General features: G+C 34.3%; 1 protein-coding gene across 4 annotated transcripts in view; it reads left to right on the top strand.

Annotated features, from left to right (window-relative positions):
* MAN1A2 (mannosidase alpha class 1A member 2) overlaps positions 1 to 22,589 on the top strand; it is a 172,907-nt gene that overhangs the window by 124,185 nt on the left and 26,133 nt on the right. Inside the window, exons 9-12 of one of the 4 annotated variants that reach the window (XM_082369255.1) lie at positions 2,705 to 2,924; positions 8,461 to 8,633; positions 12,067 to 12,182; positions 18,770 to 22,435. In XM_082369255.1, the coding sequence (XP_082225381.1) occupies positions 2,705 to 2,924; positions 8,461 to 8,633; positions 12,067 to 12,182; positions 18,770 to 18,920 (660 nt within the window). In that variant the 3' untranslated portion in view covers positions 18,921 to 22,435. Of the gene's footprint in view, positions 1 to 2,704; positions 2,925 to 8,460; positions 8,634 to 12,066; positions 12,183 to 13,315; positions 15,988 to 18,769; positions 22,436 to 22,589 lie in introns of those variants that run through there. The other 3 variants (XM_082369253.1, XM_082369256.1, XM_082369254.1) reach the window with 3 other exon arrangements.

Here is a 22,589-nt window from a genome sequence, read left to right as displayed (position 1 = left end):
AATTTTTATGATGCCAGAAAAGTCATTATCTAGGAAGAATGTAATAATTTTAGAATTGCAATGTTGAAAATAGCCACCCTTAGTCATTCCCACTAGTCTGTGGGTTCCTTGAAGACAGACTAATTTGTTTATTATTGTCTAGCATGACCTGAAACAATAGGTATTCAGTAAGTATTTGATAAATGAATGACTGTATTTACTATTTTTATTTTTGAGAAAGTGTGACATGTCATTACCATGTAATCATTTTTTCTTCATAGTTTGCTGCTTTCTTGTAATATTTTGAATCTAAAACCATTTTCTCTTATTTTGCATAATGTTTCCTAAAGGAAAAAGAACATGATATTTGTCATTGCTTTTTTAAAAATTTATTTATTTATTTTTATTAGTTATCTATTTTATACATATTAGTGTATATATATCAATCCCAATCTCCCAATTCATTCCACCCCCACCCCCCCACTTTCTCCCCTTGGTGTCCATATGTTTGTTCTCTACATCTGTGTCTCTATTTCTGCCTTGCAAACCGGTTCATCTGTACTGTCATTGCTTTTTAAATCATATATACTTTGAAAAGCATGATACCTGTTTTGAAAGTTAATCTCATAAATTAAAATTATTTTCCATGAATCATCTGCTATATGTTATGTGTCCTAAAGAGCTTTCTATATTTGTTTTCTGTGTCCTGTTTTTATTAGTTCTTAAGTCTAAAATGAGCACCTACTAAGTGTGTTTAAATAACCAGTTGGCTAACTTTCATTTTGAGACATGTATGCAGTTTTTGCAATGTTAATCATCTTCGATGACTGTTAATTCTGTTAGGAGACAGAGTATATACAAATTGTAAAATAAATGACATGTGGTATGCACAGAAGAGATAGGAATGATTATGAATTTTAAGATCCATTCTAGTTTGAGATAAGTCATTTTTTAAATTTGTCTTTCTGAACTAATATATTTAAATTATTCCATCTTCATCTTACCTTCCTCTACACTTATGGCTACCCATATTCCTGCTTCCTACATCTTAGCTTTCTTTTTAAAAATTATGTAGTTATGGATTTTATATTTAATCTTTATTTAAAATAATAAAGAAAAATTATACCTTTTTAAAGGTCCTTTTGGAGCAAGAAATTAATGCCACTATTTATGAGGATTTGTTTAACACTTTTTAATAGAAGAGCAATAATATTACTCTTAACTGCCATTCAAAAATTTTTATGTAAGTTGAACTCTTAGACATTTGCCTTAACTTTGCTGAGAGAAGGGAGCCATACAAGAAATTTCAGGGGTCTGTAAGTGAATTGTTGGTAAAAAGTTTACCCACATGTTAGATGCCGGGAGGTCCACAAAGATGAAAAACATTGTCCCTTTACTCAAAAAACTGTTGTTTTCATTTGTGCTTCATAGTACTATGGTTAAAATAAAACAACAATAAACATTTATAATCCAATGGTAGTCCCTTATTATTTTGCTTATCAGCTACCCCTTCTTCCTCTAATAGGTCAAATACAATTATCAAAGAGTACCATTTATTTATAAAATGACTTATTAATTGAACAATTGTTGAATGCATACTACACTTATAGGGTTTGTGGAGTGTAAGATGATGAATAAAGGCATAGTCCTTGTGTTTCTGTAGAACAAACATTATTGTGATAAAGAATATAGAATAAATTTTTCAAAAGCTGATTGTTATTGAGCTTGTCAGAAAACAACCCACAATAAAAATGTGAGTTGTCTTACTACGTTTTATTGTCAGAAAAGTATAGTATTTAATTATGTATGATAATTTCTACCAAAGAGAACTGAATTAATGCAATTCCTTATACTTTTACAAAGAAGTACCTCTAAAGGTAGAGAATTATTCTTTAGCCCCTCTCAGCAAAGTCTAAGAACACGGTCCAAAGGAACAAAGCTCTTAAACTTTTTCATTTGTAAAATGAAATGTGATTGTTGGACTCTACTTCGTGTTATATTCAGGTTTAATGTAAAATATTTATCTTTCTGTTCCCACTGCTTTAAGGAAAGTTGACATTTCAGAAGAAGTAAAATTGACATTGTCCCATGGCCTCTCTTAACCCTGGCACAGCATCCAAAACAAATGCCTAAGTCTGTGAAGTAAGGGACTAAGGAGTTAAGTTTGAACTTTCAACTGTTTTTCTAAGTTTTATAACATATAATGTATCTCACCTAATATGCCTTTAAAAAACACTTTGACAAAATGTATAGTTACATGAAAAAGAAACCATTTTAACTGATTATCGAAATCACATTTTTCTGATTAACTTGGGTGTTTTCTTCCTATTCATTTTTTGTTGTATGAAATAGAAAATAAACTGGTAGAGCCTCTGGGTTATAACTTGTCATCCTGACCTCAATTGACTGATTATTATGAATTTCATTTAGAGCAAGAAGAAAAAACCTGTAATATGCGTAGTGTTGTGTTGAAAGGTAATCTTGAGGCCAGTCTCCTCTCTCCCACCTTGTCTCATTATAGTTGTGATTTGGATATTTGTTCAAGATTATGTGTAACTTGATTGCTCACTCCCAAACTTAATTATTGTAAATTAAGTCTTCCAGTTTGGGAAAGTTACAGCTTTGTAGAATTTCATATTACCAAGGTTTTGTGTGAGAAGGATGTAGTAAGTTTGAATACTAACACTTTTCCTCTAAAATTTTGAACATCTACTCTTTCTTATAGGCTATAGAAAAACATCTTATTAGGAAGTCTCGTGGAGGTCTTACCTTTATTGGAGAATGGAAGAATGGGCACTTGGAAAAGAAGATGGGGCATTTGGCCTGCTTTGCTGGGGGAATGTTTGTACTAGGAGCAGATGGTTCCAGAATGGATCAAGCTGGACATTATTTAGAGCTAGGAGCGGAAATTGCACGTACATGTCATGAGTCATATGACAGAACTGGTAAGAATATTAATAATGCTAATTACTTAGTGTAAAATAACTTCTAAGATAAAAATATGCCCAGGAATTAGAAGGGAAATATATAGGCAGTTTTCACTTCAAAATAATTTATTCTAACACAGTAAATCATTTTCTTAAAAACTTGAATTTTAATTCTGAAAATTATGTTCCTGCATCTTTTTTAAAATTATTATTCTGAATTCTGTTTTTGTTAATAAAGATTTTGAAGAAGTTGTTTTAAAGACAATAGGTAGGGCTTTTAGGGATGTATGGGCTAACGTTGTTTATTTTACTACAGAAGAATCCATTTCATCCATTTATTTCAGCTTCTGTAAAATCAGTTGCTTAAAAGAATACAGAGTTGATTTAGGTTACATGCCTTGCCTATAAAGTTATTAGTTATATTGAGTGTATAATTGGTATCTAGATAACCAGTAGTTTGTCTCTTGGTCAGTTTACCAATAATTTGAAGTTGTTTGTGCCTTTAAAACGAACCTCTTATGTTGCTTTAGGCAAATATGTGATATTTCTGGGCTTCAGTGTCCTTACCTAAAAAAATGAGACAATTCTCAGTTCTACAGGTGACAAAAATTGGTTCCTGGGGGCAAAAAATATCTTTAAATATAAAGCATATATACACACACACACACACACACACACACATATAGTCATAGATAGATAAACAGTATATATTTGTTAATAATATTTCATGGAAGGAGAAGGCAATTAGGTTTAAATAAAAGCCTGGAGAATAGGGTTGAGAAACACTGGACTAGGTCTTCCAAGTTTTTCTCTGGCTTTAAAACTGTATTTTTTAAAAATTATTATTATTATTGTTATTTTATTTATTTATTTTTGACTGCGTTGGGTCTTCGTTGCTGGGCTTGGGCTTTCTCTAGTTGTGGCGAGCGGGGGCTACCCTACGTTGCGGTGTGTGGGCTTCTCATTGTGGTGGCTTCTCTTGTAGCAGAGCACGGGCTTTAGGCGCGCAGGCTTCAGTAGTTGTGGCACAGGGGCTTAGTTGCTCTGTGGCATGTGGGATCTTCCCGGACCAGGGCTTGAACCTGTGTCCCCTGCATTGGCAGGCGGATTCTTAACTACTGCTCCACCAGGGAAGTACCAAAAATGTATGTTTCTATATGAAATAATGGAAAATGAGTTCCCTGAAAAACTAAAAACTAGGAATTTCTGATTGTGATTTCAGAAGTTGAATTCTTGCTTTAGTTAAATAACTGAATTTATGTTTTAGGGTTAATTTATCATTAGGTACCATGAAACAAATATGGTTGGCTTAAAATTTATCCTAGTTCATAAATCTGTCAAGTTATTTTTATATAATAAAGAATTGAATTTGTGGTGAAATTGACCCTTCAGTTCTCTCAGTAACTGAATCAAGGATTCCATTTCGTGACAAAATATAACTAAGTCAAAGGGACATTGAAGCAGATGTTATTTTGTGGTCGTTTAAGTTAGTATATAATACATCTAAAGTCTGTTATCTGAGTTACAAATAGAAGTTAAAATATATTGTCATGTTGTTGATATAGAATATCAAATATATACTTAAAGTAAAGCTGAAATTAGTAAAACATTGAGGACCAGAATGGATATTAAGTGTTTGTACTAGGACCCATGATAATAAGACTTGTTGTTATGCAGATTTTGACCACAAATCAAGTAAAGATCTAAAATAGTAGCATTTCATGCAACAGACATATTAAAATATGGTATATTATGGTTATTATATTAATCATTCATTCCATTAAACATGGAGCACATATTATGTGCCAGGCGTTATGCTGGATTCTTACAGCTTGAAGTGTGAACAAGATATCTTCCCTACCTTTGAGAAATTCATAGAATACCAGAGTTATGAATGGATTCCCTATATTTCTGACTTTCACATTTCATAATGCTGATGATATGAAACACTGATATTATGAAAAGAACATGTGAACTAGGATGCAGAAATCCCATGTTTCACTATTTATTATCTATGAGCTTTAGGCAAATCATTTAGCCTTCCTAAAGCCTCAGTTGCTCCATCTGCAAAAATTGGGGTAATAATACCTACGCTGTCTTCCTCAGAATGTTGTGAGTACAAATGAAAAATTTAAAAATGCAGTCTATGGTTGTTGCTGTCATGCTTGTTCTGACATCATTTTCACATTGCCAGTCAATGAACCTGTGACCCTCTTTGCCATGGTATGCCCCAAAAGATTACTATTTGATTTGTATCCTGTATTTTCACATCTTTCACTGTTTTTACTTATCTTTAATCTCAACTTAGATCCTTTAATTAAGAAGTACAATTCTAGTTTTGCTTACTTCCCACCATTACATCTTCTGCTGTATTTTCTTATAGCTGTGCTATAATCGTTGGCTACCTTGTTTAAAAATATATTCACTTCTTAGCAGTTATTTGGGCTAAATTCATACAATAATTACTGCCTTGGGATTTCACTTCAGTTTGTTGGAATTATAATTAACATTATTTCAAAATCTGGTATTCTTCATATATTCCACTTACTGATAAACATGGCCTGCTGCTTAATACTTAGCTGGGTTTGTAGGAGATGTTGCTGAATCTTTTCAAGAGACTGAGCAGTAACTTCGTGGTAGTTAAACATTATTATATCTACATGGGAAGCTAGATTGATACATTGTTTTAGTTTATTCTGAGGTAAAATGCAAAATTAATGCCAAACCAGATCTTAGACTTCCAAAATATAGTACCTTCTTGATCTGGGTTTCTAGATTAAAAAAAAAAAAATTGCTGAACATCATTAAAATAATGACTATTATATAACTTAATTTATTTCATATTGAAATTGCATAACACCTTTCTTAGACTATGTGCTATCACATTTTGGGGGGAAATTTAATCTGTTTAGATACATATAACATGTCGAATGGACAAAACATCCATTGAACGTGGAGTAATGGACATATTTTAAGAGTTTCTACAACTATTTTTTCCTTAAGAGAAGTTAATAGGAGGGAAGGATACAGGAAAATAGTTTAAAAGTTCTTCCCTTACTATTAGCCCGTTCAAACTGTATTCAGATTGCCTGTCCCAGAATATTCCTCATGCTTTTTAGCTTTTGTTGAATTTCTTTTGTTGACTTAAGTGTACTTATTTTTCCATCTCTACAGATTCTACCTATCTTGGAGGACTCATGAATTTTTCTTTTCCCATGACTTTACAAACTAATCTGTGCCTTCTTTAAAATTATCTTTTATTTTCTTACAACTGACTTTTATCACATTTGATATTTTACTTCAGTTTTTTTCTCTGTGCATGTCTCTTTTCTTTACCTACATTATATGATTTTTGCATCCTCTAGAGTTCTTTTTACCTAGACAATAAATTATGTATGATTTTGACTCAATTTTTACTTGTTGGATTAGTTATTTTCCTTTTAGAAATGATATATCAAATGTAAGTGGGAAATTTAAGACAGGGAGTAGAAATTAAGTGCAAGGTAGAATGTTATGAAATTATATTTTTACCGCATTGCATAGACAAAAGAGCACCTAAGAAATAATGCCCTCAGAAACATGAAGGCAATGATTTGACAAAAATAATGGATGTGGTATGTATATATGAGGCTTGTATGTTTTTTACTCACCAGCTCCTCACAGAATAAATATGTTATCTTTCTGGTATGTTTCATTTGTGAAGTTATGAATGACTGATCAGTGAAATAAAATTTTTAGTAAGAAGTCTAAAATATTAGTTCCATGCAGCCAATTTCTACTTCAATTCAGGTGATAATATCATTATAATTACAGAAGTTATATAATTTAAAGTTAGCTTTAGGAGTAACATTTGAAAACTCTGTATGATCAATTAACACTCATAGTCTTTGAGAAAAGAAAAACAAGAAATCCAGACAAAATGACTTAGCTTACTATTTATTGGATTACCATCATCTCAGTGCTTACGATGTTTGACTTTTATTATTTTTAAAACATTTATTAAATGACAGATAATATTTGATTGTATGCCAGACCTTGTCAATAAGCTGAGTAGAAGTTTTCTTACCAAACATTGATAATTTCTTAGTTAGTCCTAACCTCAAATCCCATTGAGGAGGTGGTCAGAGCTGTGTAAGCACACTTAAAGTTTAGCATGTAATTTCAGAGGCTTCTTTGGCACACCATTAATCTCCCTCTTCCAAAGCCTACCATAGAGTTCATGATCCTCAGGTTAAAAAACCCCTGCTTAAGTTCTGCTTTAGTTCTCCAAGACTTAGCAGTAAACAAACTGTGGGTATTAACTCTTCTGGATCACACGCCTTGCTTTTAATAGAGCTGTCTACCATCACTATAATGTTTTTGGTTTTGTGTTTTTTCTTGGGGGTGGGGAGTGGTACGAAATACTTTATTTTCACCTCCTTTAAATTGTGATTATTTGAAGTTTATGGCGTCACCCTTGTAATGCTAAAATTTGGCTGCTGCAACACATGTCATGCCAACAACTATGGCATGATTTTGTTTATGGTATAGTTCTTGCACTCCCTTTTCTGAGAAAATATAAAAGTATCCAGCATTTCTTGAAAGAGGCGAGAGACTTTGAAACTATTTGCCACTGGTACAAACTAGTAAAAAGAAAGAAAGATGGCAGCTGAGAGCAGTAATTGTGTGTGACTCCAGCACCCCAGTGGAGGATGGTTTTATATTGCCAGGTTTAGGGTGCTGGGTGTGATTAGAAAGAGGTTCTTAAAAAGCCTTTCATGTAGTGCTGTATTCCAGCCTGAATGGAAGTCATATTATTTAAGGAGCATTATGTAATGTTGAAATCTATGTGTTATGGCCATGTTTTTAAAAATTTTTTATTTTTATTTAACTATAGTTGATATACAATATTGTGCTAGTTTCAGGTGTTTATTCAAACTGATAAGTAGGCAATTTACTGATGAAATTCTTAGTGGTTGGCGTTTTGAACCTCTTCCTAGCTGTATATACAGAAGCTATAGGCAAAGAGAGATGATTTTTAAAACTGGTTTAAGTTTTAAAAATGTATTGTTTCTTACTGTGGTATGCTTTAAAAGGTTAGGGACTAACTAAATCTAATTCAAAATCTGAGCTCTAAAATGTTTTCTTATATGTATGTGTCATATTAAAAGAACTTTTAAATTGTCTTGACTTTTTAAAAAATAATTGTGCACAATACCATTACCTGTCTCATTTGATTTTGGACCAAGACAGAATATGTGATGTGTTTATGTCTCGCTTGGCATTTGTTTCCAAAGGATTACTAGACTTTTGTCAGTTTAGTTAGATATAGCAGTATGTTGATGTACATTATTTATGAGAAATATTTCACGTCAGAATAATAGGAATATTTATATAAGAAAATCAAATGCGGATCTTTTAAAATCACTGATTTTGCAAAACAGCAACAATAAAAATAAGACAAACAACAAAACAACTTTACTTCATGCTGCATTCTTTCAGGGGGAGGAAAAAACTCTGGCAAACAAACACAAATGGTTTATTGTGTTCATTTATTTCTTTTGTCATGTTACAGCATTAAAGCTAGGTCCTGAATCATTCAAGTTTGATGGTGCAGTAGAGGCTGTGGCAGTTCGGCAGGCTGAAAAGTATTACATCCTACGTCCAGAAGTAATTGAAACCTATTGGTACCTGTGGCGATTCACTCACGACCCAAGATATAGGGAATGGGGCTGGGAAGCAGCGCTGGTAAATAAGCCAATATTTCATTTTATGTGCAAGAGTGTTCACTTAAGCCTCCTGCAGTGCCATTGTATCCTCATCCATGTTACCTCATGTTCAGTAACTAGAGGGCTGCTTTCATTGTTTTGATGGAAAAACTGTTAGTTTGTTTCTTAAGCAGTAGAAGTAAACCTTAAAATCCAGTTTAGTTCTCTGTTAGAACTATTTTCCTCCTAGTATTCACTCATTATTCTTACTGAATAACTAAAGGAGTCATTTAAATGGCAGTTTTTCACTATGATTATAAAATTTCTATACTTGCCTATTAATGCTTAACCTCTGGGGGAAAAATAAAATCATTGTGAAATTGCCCAGATTCACAGCCTGGGTAGATTAACCCCCATTCACTTCAGCTTGTGTTCAGAGTAATTCCTTAGTGGCACCATAAGAAGGACTAGTGAATTGTTAAAAATTTCCTACATTGAAAGACAAAAAACCCCCAACACACTCTCTCTCTTTCTCTCTCCATATATATACACACGTGTGTGTGTGTGTGTGTGTGTGTGTGTGTGTGTGTGTATTTGAAATGAGGAATTTTTAATGGTTAGTAAGTAAAGTAAGCAAATTGTTTACTCATAAAGTGCTAGCCTTTCAGAGAATTCGATTGTCATCAGTACCTGGGAGGAAGAGAAATCATTAGAGTTTTCATGAAAGTATAGCTTATCACTGGGAGTGGAGGTGTTTTATTCTCTAAGACATACTAATTATGATAAATAGTACTAATTATGATGCATATTCATATTCAAATTGTTTAGCTTAAACTTGCAATCTAGATAGAATGAGGACATTCTAGGTGAGGTAAGTAGTGTTAGTAAATTGCTCAGACAAGAATGTGCAAGATATGTTTTAGGGCAGTATATAGACCAATTTATGTAAAAAGGTTTCACAGGGGCAACTCCAGAGAGAGAAGTTTGGAGCCATTATGTAGATGGCCTTACATGCCAGATCAAGGCATGAATACTTTACTCAGTGCTTCAGGAATAACACACACATACTTAGTTTTCTCAGTTACTATATAAGTGTTTCTTATTTGGCACGTGGGGATTAAAAGTCCTTTGCCTGTCTAAAAAGCCCCTCAGATCTTCTTTTTCTTCACCATCTCCTACCCACCAAAGCTCCCTAACTTTAAGAATCCGTTATGGGACTACTAAAGGTTTTTGAAAGGGGAAGGAACTACTGAAGACTTTTTAGTGGGGAGTAACAAAACAAAAGGATCTGATTATAATCTGCAAATTGGTGGGTCTTGGAGACCACTGCGATAATCTAGGAATAATGTGATAAAGACGAACTAAGGTGAGGACACTTATGTGTCATTTGTCATTCAGACATAGATGGTCCTTATGGAGTTTAACAATAAGAGAATATTAATGGAAACAAGGCAGTTATGAATACAGAGCAGGAACAGATGAAGCATTTATTGATGCTGCTTTTCTCTGACTACCTGGGTCCAAAATTGGAAACACAGCTGCTAGTGAAACTCTCTGTGCAGGAGGGTCCTGCTGCAGTTGAGAGATGGACAAAATGTTGGCACAGTGGTTTAGGAGTAGGACACACACACATACACACACACACACTTCTGTTGTGTAGCAATGGCTTTTACTAACGCTTACATATATCAAGCAATATTTTATATAGGGGAAATACGTAAAGTAATCCTGCAATGAATATGACTTGAATGTCCACTAATATTTAATGCTTCTTATTTAGAGGAATATGGGAGATATATCTGAATCATGTGGGGCAGGGAGGTGAGGGGTGGTGGCAGAAATGCATCTTCTCATTGAGAAACGCTAAAGGATAATTTATCCTTTTCCTAAGGTTCTTTTTTTTCCTGTGCACCTTCTTAAAGGTTTGACAGGCTCAAACTTTAACCCATATCTGTCCATATTTGAATTACAGAGTTAAAATTTTGCTTCTACAGCCTATATGGACACACACAAACTCTGAAGAACAAGAACTGAAATAATTATACTTAAAATTCAAGTTTCAAAAGTATGACGTGATGAGAAGGGGGTGCAGTGTGGAGACAAAAGAGAAGAACTCACACCTTAAATAGTATTTTCCTTCTTGCCCACCACTGGCTCCCATGTTGTGTTTAAAGAAAGAAAAGGGAAGACAAGCTGGGACAGAATAGTGGTATCTCATGTCTTCTGTAGCTTTAACTATTCCAATTTACATCTTCAAATTTCCAAACTTGAATATGTTATGCATGAAAACGTGCCTTTGAGAAATGTCTCTAAATGGCTTAAAGATTAGTCATGCCTCCCTGATACTTTCACAGTATCCTTAAACCGCTCTGATGTTCTGCAGTGGTAAAGATGCATGATCATTGTGAAGAATATGTGTTTAAAAACGTATTCATGTAAATTGATACAGCCACTGTAGAGAACAGTATGGAGGTACCTTAAAAAACTAAAAATAGAACTACCATATGACCCAGCAATCCCACTACTGAGCATATACCCTGAGAAAACCATAATTCAAAAAGAGACATGTACCACAATGTTCATTGCAGCACTGTTTACAATAGCCAGGACATGGAAGCAACCTAAGTGTCCATTGACAGATGAATGGATAAAGAAGATGTGGCACATATATACAATGGAATATTACTCAGCCATAAAAAGAAACGAAATTGAATTATTTGTAGTAAGGTGGATGGACCTAGAGTCTGTCACACAGAATGAAGTAAGTCAGCAAGAGAAAAACAAATACCGTATGCTAATACATATACATGGAATCTAAAAATTAAAAAAAGGTTCTGAAGAACCTAAGGGCAGGACAGGAATAAAGACACAGACGTAGAGAATGGACTTGAGGACACGGGGAGGGGGATGGGTAAGCTGGGACGAAGTGAGAGAGTGACATGGACATACATACACTACCAAATGTAAAATAGATAGCTAGTGGGAAGCAGCCACATAGCACAGGGAGATCAGCTTGGTGCTTTGTGACCACCTAGAGGGGTGGGATAGGGAGGGTGGGAGAGAGATGCAAGAGGGAGGGGATATGGGATGTAGGTATACATATAGCTGATTCACTTTGTTATAAAGCAGACACTAACCATTGTAAAGCAATTATACTCCAATAAATATGTAAAAAAAAAATGTTTAAAATACTTAGATAGAGAAAAGTACCAAACCCTTTGGTAAGGAGACTTTAAAAACCAAGCTGTAATCAAAATGGAACTATATAAAAATTAACAATTTGATTAAATAAACACTTTTAGTGTTAATTAGCTTTTCATTAGAAAGGAGGAAGACCAGACAAGTAAAATCTTATTCTGAAACTGTCAAATTCTCATAGAGATGTCTGTAAGCTTTTGACTATGGTTCCTTAACTTGTCCTTCAAAGTTTGAAATTCTATGGAATTGACTCTTTGGTCTCATCTCTTTCACAGGCTATTGAAAAGTATTGCCGAGTCAATGGTGGATTTTCTGGGGTGAAGGATGTATATTCCTCTACTCCTACGCATGATGATGTGCAGCAGAGCTTCTTTCTTGCTGAAACATTAAAGTAAGTAGATGCCTTAAAAAAATTTTTTTTAACTGTGGGCGGGTTTTGCTCTGTGGTCACTACATGATGAATTATGACTATGTGACGTTACACTAAATTTTATTACAAAAATCTTTTTATGTGATTGGGTCTTCAATTTTTAGCTACATCTCATGAAGGCATTTTGTCAAGTAAGAGTACCTTTATTTTGTACTTAGCTCTTTACTATGCATTAGAATCACCTAGAAGACTTCTTAAAGTACAGATTACCGGGCCATACCCAGTTTCTGATTCAGTAGGTCTAGGGTGGACCCTAAGAATTTACATTTCTGACGAACTCCCAGGTGGTACAGATGATGCTGGTCCTGGGATCACACCTCAACTCCCTGTTCTAGCTAATGAAATCTGTTAGGAGCGATCATAGAGTTTTGATGGTTACTAGAGGGTGTATGACCATAGCCACTCATCCTCCCAATGAGGTTTCCTGTAAAGATATCTGTATAAAGGGAATAACTGAAAAGAAAAAAGACAGCTTTATTATTTGGGCTTATACTCAAAATCCCAGGCAGAATTTTATAAACTTTTCTGGAAGAAGGTGGAGACCTTAAATATGTCTACTTCCCCAAAAACCCTGCAAGGTAAGGTCCTTAATACCTTCTTTTAAATTTCACATTTCTATTTCCAGTCAGTCTCTACCTGAATGCCTCATAAACTGTCACTACATTTGTTCCAAAAAATGTTATTTCCAGACATTGTTCAGGTTATTTGAGGATATATCAGTAGGCAAAAGGGACAAAAATTCTCAGTCTCTTGGACTTTACATTCTAGTATACTTCTAGCTTACATTCTGGTGTATTATGGTTTAAATGTACATGTCTCAAACTACGTTTCTTATCCTAAATGGCAATCTTACTCCAATTTTTCTTTTATTATCCCTGATATTTTTATTTTCCTATCTTCTCAGCTTGTACGTTATGGTTATTTCTTTTTTTCTCATTCTAATATATCACTTTCTTGTTATATCGTTTCTTTATTTTGCCCCCTCGTTTCCATATCTGTAGTTGACCCTAGACCAAACCCTTATTTTGCTGAGATGGTTTAGTCAGTTCCCTACCTCCAGTCATTTCTTGTATTTGTTTATCCTGTGTGATTAGGCTTGAGACTGTATGAGATAGTTGAAAGAGCACTGGACCGGAAGATAAAACCGCAGGAGCTTTAGTTATACACTTGCTACAACCTAGCTGAATGAACATGTCAAAATAAAACTTCCTTGCTTTCAGTTTTCCTAGCTGTCAACTGTGGAATTTGACCCAAATTATGTAAGATCTCTCTCTTTTTCAAATTTTTTTACTGTTTTTTAAGCCCAGAAAAATCATAAGAATAGAACAATGATTGTATCTTTCACCTAGATTTACCTTTTGTTAATTTTTGCTGCATTCCCGTACCCCCATGTATATGTATACATAGACACAGTTCTACTTGTTTGCTTATTTATTTATTTGCTTTATAATTTGAGAGTTACCAGCATTCTGTTATTTACCCGGGAGTTTTTAGGAAAAGGGCATAATCTTGCACAATCACAATACAGTTATCACGCTTGTGAAACTTAACATTCATACAGTACTGCTGCTTAGTATATAGTCCATTTTCAAATTTCTCAACTGTTCTAATAATATACTTTATAACTTTTAACCCCAACCCAGGGTCCAATAAAGGATCAATTGTTGCATTTGCTTGTCATGTTTCTTTAGTCTACTTTAACCTAGAACAAAGTTTCCTTATTCTTCTTTTGTCTTTTATGACATTGACATTAAGTGTTCAGGCTACTTATTTTGAAGAATGTCCCTCAATTTAGATATTTGTGATTATTTCCTTATGATCAGATTTAGGTTAAGCATGTCTGGCATGAATATTATATAGATGATGTGACCTCATTTCATCTCATAAAGAGGCACATGATAACGGTTTAACTCATTATTGATGATTTTAAATTTGATCATAAGGTTAGATTTGATTATAAGGTCATGTAAAGAATCTTTTTGTCATAAGTGATCTGTGGAGTGATAACTTTGAGACTGTGTGAATATCCTTTTTCCAAGTCTTTCTCACTCAGTGTTATTAGCGTCTTTCCTGAGCATCTTGCCTGAAATGAATATTACTACAGTAGTGGTAAAATGCTGATTTTGAGGCCTCCTCTAGTCTTAGAAATTACTTGATTTTCGACATTCATATACCATTTTCTTCATGTCACTCTTCTCCTGCTCAAAAGCTCCAATGGTTCATTCATCTCTAGCTTCATTTCTCACTTCTTTTCTTTATATATTCTATCCTTAAACCAAGTTAATCTATCTGTTTATCTATCTATCTATAATTTGTTCCTTTGCATTTCATTGTCTATTTCATATTTCTTTGGCTCTGGCAGGAATGTCTTTATTCTTTCTATCAGTTAATGCCCCTCTCTAAATAAAGTTCAGATCTTACCTCTTGCAGGTTGGCTTTCATAATTAATTCTCAAATGCCTCCTCAGTACACACCTTGAGCACTTTAGCACATGGGGTAGGGCTGCAAATACTTATGTGCCATGCTGCTTTTCCCCTTGCAGTATATGGGATATCACCAGTTGACCTTGGTACTTTTCCCTGCCAAGTTCAAGTTCAGGAAGAATCCTTCTCAACGCAGTACTCTAGGTAACCAGTTATATATATACACACACACAAATACATTTGGATCAATAAAAGTAGAAAAAGTCAAAGGAGGAATCATACAGGTATTTATAACAAAACCTAGGCTAAGAAAATTATCACAGTTGAGCACTACATTCATTTCACCTCAGCTCAATTGTTGCATCTTTATTTGAAGGTCTGATAAACTGAGAAAAGTGTACATGTTGAGGATACATTTCAGTCAGTTTTTCTTGAGTTCATATATGTCAGGTATTAAATGGCTAAGAAAAATCACAGGTTAGTTGGAAACATAGTCTTATTAATGAATTTATTATTAAAAGAAAAGAGAAATACATAAAATTAAGACCAAGTTTACCACCATGGTATGTCTGCTTTCACTGGTATCAGAATCTCCAGGGCAGAAGTTGTTTTGCATGTGTGCACCTGTCTGTGTATCTTGCTTGTGTGCTTTTTCCCCCTTCCTATCTTAAAATTCAAAATTTGAATATAATGGCAAAATTCTGGAAAACTATATATATAAGAATATGTCAAGACTTTTATATAGTGAAAGCTATGGAAAAAGATGTACATGGATGTTTATTGAAGTTATAAAAATAAAGAGTTACTATATGTTCAATATTAGTTGAAAGGTTAAATAAATTATGACACATCCACAACGGGTACTATGGAACCAATAGCAATTATAGACTCGTCACAGTATAATGTTAAGTAAGCTATTAAGTGCACATATACATATATAGATGCACATCTTTTTTTTTTTTAATCAGTCATCAGTTTTATACACATCAGTGTATACATGTCAATCCCAATCTCCCAATTCAGCACACCACCATCCCCACCCCCACCACAGTTTTCCCCCCTTGGTGTCCATACGTTTGTTCTCTACATCTGTGTCTCAACTTCTGCCCTGCAAACTGGTTCATCTGTACCATTTTTCTAGGTTCCACATACATGCGTTAATATACGATATTTGTTTTTCTCTTTCTGACTTACTTCGCTCTGTATGACAGTCTCTAGATCCATCCACGTCTCAACAAATGACTCAATTTCGTTCCTTTTTATGGCTGAGTAATATTCTATTGTATATATGTACCACAACTTCTTTATCCATTCGTCTGTTGATGGGCATTTATGTTGCTTCCATGACCTGGCTGTTGTAAATAGTGCTGCAATGAACATTGGGGTGCATGTGTCTTTCTGAATTACGGTTTTCTCTGGGTATATGCCCAGTAGTGGGATTGCTGGGTCATATGGTAATTCTATTTTTAGTTTTTTAAGGAACCTCCATACTGTTCTCCATAGTGGCTGTATCAATTTACATTCCCACCAACAGTGCAAGAGGGTTCCCTTTTCTCCACACCCTCTCCAGCATTTGTTGTTTGTAGATTTTCTGATGATGCCCATTCTAACTGGTGTGAGGTGATACCTCATTGTAGTTTTGATTTGCATTTCTCTAATAATTAGTGATGTTGAGCATCTTTTCATGTGCTTCTTGACCATCTGTATGTCTTCTTTGGAGAAATGTCTATTTAGGTCTTCTGCCCATTTTTGGATTGGGTTGTTTGTTTCTTTAATATTGAGCTGAATGAGCTGTTTATATATTTTGGAGATTAATCCTTTGTCCGTTGATTCATTTGCAAATATTTTCTCCCATTCTGAGGGTTGTCTTTTCGTCTTGTTTATGGTTTCCTTTGCTGTGCAAAAGCTTTGAAGTTTCATTAGGTCCCATTTGTTTATTTTTGTTTTTATTTCCATTACTCTAGGAGGTGGATCAAAAAAGATCTTGCTGTGATTTATGTCAAAGAGTGTTCTTCCTATGTTTTCCTCTAAGGGTTTTATAGTGTCCAGTCTTACATTTAGGTCTCTAATCCATTTTGAGTTTATTTTTGTATATGGTGTTAGGGAGTATTCTAATTTCATTCTTTTACATGTAGCTGTCCAGTTTTCCCAGCACCACTTATTGAAGAGACTGTCTTTTCTCCATTGTATATCTTTGCCTCCTTTGTCATAGATTAGTTGACTCTAAGTGCGTGGGTTTATCTCTGGGCTTTCTATCTTGTTCCATTGATCTGTGTTTCTGTTTTTGTGCCAGTACCATATTGTCTTGATTACTGTAGCTTTGTAGTATAGTCTGAAGTCAGGGAGTCTGATTCCTCTAGCTCCTTTTTTTTCCCTCAAGACTGCTTTGTCTATTCGGGGTCTTTTGTGTCTCCATACAAATTTTAAGATGATTTGTTCTAGTTCCATAAAAAATGCCATTGGTAATTTGATAGGGATTGCATTGAATCTGTAGATTGCTTTGAGTAGTATAGTCATTTTCACAATATTGATTCTTCCAATCCAAGAACATGGTATATCTCTCCATCTGTTGGTATTATCTTTAATTTCTTTCATCAGTGTCTTATAGTTTTCTGCATACAGGTCTTTTGTTTCCCAGGTAGGTTTATTCCTAGGTATCTTATTCTTTTTGTTGCAATGGTAAATGGGAGTGTTTCCATAATTTCTCTTTCAGATTTTTCATCATTAGTGTATAGGAATGCAAGAGATTTCTGTTATAGATGGACATCTTAATATTATTTCAATAACATCAAAATGTATACTGTGATTTAGCTTAATTGGTGTTAGTCTTTTAAATCCAGTTCTGGTTTTGCTTTTGTAATCAGGTAAAAAATTTTTTAAAAATAAATTAAACTGCAGTCACATTTTCCTGTCTCAAATTCATTTGCTGTCTTTGTGCCTAGAATCAAAAGACATTTTTTGAGCTGCAAAAAAATTTAGAGATCCAACATACACCACTGCAACCCATCCCTCTCCTCTACACATAGACATTCCCAATGCTAAAAATCTCTTTACGACATACAGAATATTTTGTCATAAAGTCTTTTGTTAATCTCTAGTTAACAGGCAGCTCACTGCCTCATAAGGCTAACCCATTACATTGTTCAGAAGCTTTCACTGTTAGAAATATCTTTCTTATATTGAGTTAAAATCTGCTTCACTGTGCGTTCCATTCAGTGATCCATAGTTTACCATTTGGAAATACGGAGTCTTCTACATGGATATTAACTAAAAATACTTGTATTTATCAGGCTAAAGGTGACAAGTTTCTGTACTGTTTCTTTCTGATACCAGTCTGGTTGACTTCTCTGGAGATGATTCCATGGTTTTCTAGACTGAACACTGCATTTAAGATGTGAATAAACCAGTGCAGAGTACCAATTGCTAATTTGGTCTTTATACCTTCATCAAAGCAAGATACTATTGTATTCTGTTTTCTGGTAGCCCTGTCAATATAGCTTGAAATTTTGATATAGGTCTTTATTTTTTTTAACATGAACTAAGATAATTATTTTCTATCTTACATTGGTATGATTAGCTTTTATGAAATTTATTATATTTTACCTTTATCCATTATTAAATCTTATTTTGTTAGATTTAACATATTCTAATTTATTGAATTTTTTTTGAACTCTTGAGTTTTTCATTTAATGTATTAGCTATTCTAGCTTTGTGTCACTTACAGATTTAATAGGTATGCCTTTTCTGTATATACCCAAGTTAATCAAACATTAAAGACATCTAACCTATGTATTCTTAACCAGTTCATACTTATCTATCTTTTCCCAGCTCTTTCCCTTAATAGCTGTGTGACGTTGGACAAGTTACTTAATTTCTCTACCTCAGTTTCATCATCTGTAAAAGAGGAATCACTAATAGTATCACCTCAAGGGCTTGTTATGGGGATTAATATAGCGAAGCCCTTAGAATTATACCTGGCACAAAATACAAGATAGCAGGTATAAAGTCGCTATAGGACAGTAGGGCTGGGAGCTGGGGAAAAAAGGTAGACGTGAAGCAATGGAGAAGGACAAACTAGAACTCACAAGGACCAACGATCCCACTTATGTGTCTCACTGCCTCCAGCGTTGATAAACAGGTGACTTGCAGAAGTAGCTGGCACCTTCTGCCATGGGGCTATACATGTCTGGCCCTGGAATTGGAGAAATTGATGAGGAGCTCCAACAGGAACTGCAGAAATTGCAGGTCTGGCAGCTGCCCCACACCTCCGAGGTGAGCCAGGTAATCACTGACAACATGCATAACTTTAACAGCACGTGGCAACCCTGCACTGCCCCTCAGAGCATTATGGCTCCTGCTTTACTTCAGCCTCCACATCACATGCGTATTTTTTTGTAGCCAACCCTAACCCAGAATCATACAGAGAAAGTAATTCTGACAAATATAGTTCCAGCTTAGCTATGCTGACAAAGTATACAATCACCACAGGAGACAGGTCCCTCCAGATAGTGAAAAATATTATAACCTACTTTGTATCATATAGTATACAGTATTTGTATATAAAAGAGATCATTTAAAAAGTATTATAAAGCTATACTAATTAAAAGGGTTTAGTAGTAGTACAAGAATAAATGGAACAGTGGAACAGGATACAGTTTGGAAATAGGCCCACTTATATGTGGAAATGTTATCTTTGAAAAATGGCAGTTCAGATGATTGAAGAAAAATTAAATAATTTAATAAAGGAAGTTAGAAAAATTATCCATTAGAAAAAAAATAAAACTGGATTCCTGTAAATACTAAAACTGATCTTATAGAACATAGCTTTAACTATTAAAAATGACATAAAATCCTGAAAAAATTTGGAAGTTTTTTTTCCTCCCAACTCTGTGGGTGAAGATGGCATGACACAAAACCCAGAAACCATAGAAGAAAAAGATTAAAATTTTTAACTACAGAAAAATGGACATCTGTAAGAAAAAAAAAAGAACATTAAACAAAGTAAGACAGATGACACACTTGGAAAATATATTTGCAATACATTTGATAGTCAATGGGTAAATTTTCTTAAAATGTGAAATTATTAAGGAATAAGTATTAAGTTAAAATAAGTAAAGGCAGTTCACTGCAAAATACAGATGGAAAATACCATAAATACATGAAAAATAAATATTTGACCCACTCATAAAGAAATGAAATAAAACTTATAATCAAATACCATGTTTCACTATCAGATTACTTAAGATTTTAAAAGTTTGCAATCCGGCGTTAACAAGGATGTATGGATCCAGTCACTTATAAACACTGGAAGTGAGAATGTGTGTTGTTTGATGTGAGTGGTGAAATCTGAAAAAGAACCTGTTGAAACATTAAGAGCACATTAATTTTGCTTCAGTAATCCTACTTCTAGAAGTTATCCTACAGGTATACTTCCCCAAATGAGAAAGATGGATAAAGAAGATTGCTCCTTACTTCCATATTGTTTATATTCTTTGCTCTTATACTGAATAATTAAGATTAAGTGCTGCATGTACCTTTTTAGTCACATCTCCTGTTACACCACTTTCCCCATGCATTTATTTGATCCATACCTGCCTACTGTACATTTTCACTTATGTGATTTTACTCTTCCTTTCCCTTCTGCATGAAATTTATCATTCCTTTTTTTAATCTCTTACAAAATCCTATTACTCTGTCAAGGTCTAGCTCAAATATCACTATCTCTGTGAGTCCTCTCCAACACTAAGACAGAATTAAGCCATTTTTAAGTATACTTAACAATACTGCCTTTGTTCTGATAGTCTATGTAAAATATTAATATCCTCACTGCTTAGTTTCATGTTTGGGATACAGTATACATACATTCAACAGATGTTTGTTGAACTGTACAGAATTAACAGCATAGCCCTTGTCACGTTAAAATTAGTCATATAAACATCTATCTCCTCTGTCTTGTGTAGGTCCTCAGAAATCAAGGCTAATGTGGTTGTTTTTAATATAGATATTTTTTAAAGTATAAAAACAGTATATGGATATAGCAAAATGAATTAAGTAGTATGGAACAGAAAAAATGAAAAATAAAAGTTTCTCTCTATTCCACATCTAGTTTCCCTTCCCAAAGATAACTACAGTTGACCCTTGAATAACAGAGGTTTGACTGCGCAGATCCACTTATATACAGATTATTTTCAATAAATATATTGGAAAGTTATTGGAGATTTGTGACAATTGGAAAAAACTTGCAGGTGAACCGTGTGGTCTAGAAATATTGAAAGAATTAAGGAAAAAGTCAGGCACATCATGAATTCATAAAATATATGTACATACTGGTCCATTTTACCATTTACTGCCATAAAATATACACAAATCTATTATTAAAAGTTACAATTTCTCAAAACTTACACAAACACTTAGACTATAGATGGCGACATTTGCATCCAGTGATTCGAGTATATGCTTAAAATGCCTAGTGATGGACCAGTCCCTCCCATCAGGAAACTTACACAAGCCTCCTAGATAGCCTCATCCACCAGAGGGCAGACAGCAGAAGCAAGAACTACAGTCCTGCAGCCTGTGGAACAAAAACCACATTCACAGAAAGATGGACAAGATGAAAAGGCAGAGGGCTATATACCAGCTGAAGGAACAAGATAAAACCCCAGAAAAACAACTAAATGAAGTGGAGATAGGCAACCTTCCAGAAAAAGAATTCAGAATAATGATAGTGAAGATGATCCAGGACCTTGGAAAAAGAATGGAGGCAAAGATCGAGAAGCTGCAAGAAAGGTTTAACAAAGACCTAGAAGAATTAAAGAACAAACAAACAGAGATGAACAATACAATAACTGAAATGAAAACTACACTAGAAGGAATCAATAGCAGAATAACTGAGGCAGAAGAACGGATAAGTGACCTGGAAGACAGAATGGTGGAATTCACTGTCACAGAACAGAATAAAGAAAAAAGAATGAAAAAAATGAAGACAGCCTAAGAGACGTCTGGGACAACATTAAACGCAACAGCATTCACATTATAGGGGTCCCAGAAAGAGAAGAGAGAGAGAAAGGACCAGAGAAAATATTTGAAGAGATTATAGTCGAAAACTTCCCTAACATGGGAAAGGAAATAGCCACCCAAGTCCAGGAAGCACAGCGAGTCCCATACAGGATAAACCCAAGGAGAAACATGCCGAGACACATAGTAATCAAATTGGCAAAAATTAAAGACAAAGAAAAATTATTGAAAGCAGCAAGGGAAAAATGACAAATAACATACGAGGGAACTCCCATAAGGTTAACAGCTGATTTCTCAGCAGAAACTCTACAAGCCAGAAGGGAGTGGCATGATATACTTAAAGTGATGAAAGGGAACAACCTACAACCAAGATTACTCTACCTGGCAAGGATCTCATTCAGATTCGATGGAGAAATCAAAAGCTTTACAGACAAGCAAAAGCTAAGAGAACTCAGCACCACCAAACCAGCTCTACAACAAATGCTAAAGGAACTTCTCTAAGTGGGAAACACAAGAGAAGAAAAGGACCAACAAAAACAAACCCAAAACAATTAAGAAAATAAATGGTCATAGGAACATATATATTGATAATTACCTTAAACGTGAATGGATTAAATGCTCCAACCAAAAGACACAGGTTTGCTGAACAGATACAAAAACAAGACCCATATATATGCTGTCTACAAGAGACCCACTTCAGACCTAGGGACACATACAGACTGAAAGTGAGGGGATGGAAAAAGATCTTCCATGCAAATGGAAATCAAAAGAAAGCTGGAGTAGCAATGCTCATATCAATTAAAATAGACTTTAAAATAAAGAATGTTACAAGAGACAAGGAAGGACACTACATAATGATCAAGGGATCAATCCAAGAAGAAGATACAACAATTATAAATATATATGCCCCCAACATAGGAGCACCTCAATA

The sequence above is a fragment of the Balaenoptera borealis genome, assembly GCF_965194805.1.
Source record: "Balaenoptera borealis genome assembly, chromosome: 1".
Lineage (NCBI taxonomy): Eukaryota > Metazoa > Chordata > Mammalia > Artiodactyla > Balaenopteridae > Balaenoptera > Balaenoptera borealis.
The sequence above is the reverse complement of the archived record's forward strand: the minus strand, read 5'-3'. Positions and strand labels throughout refer to the sequence as shown.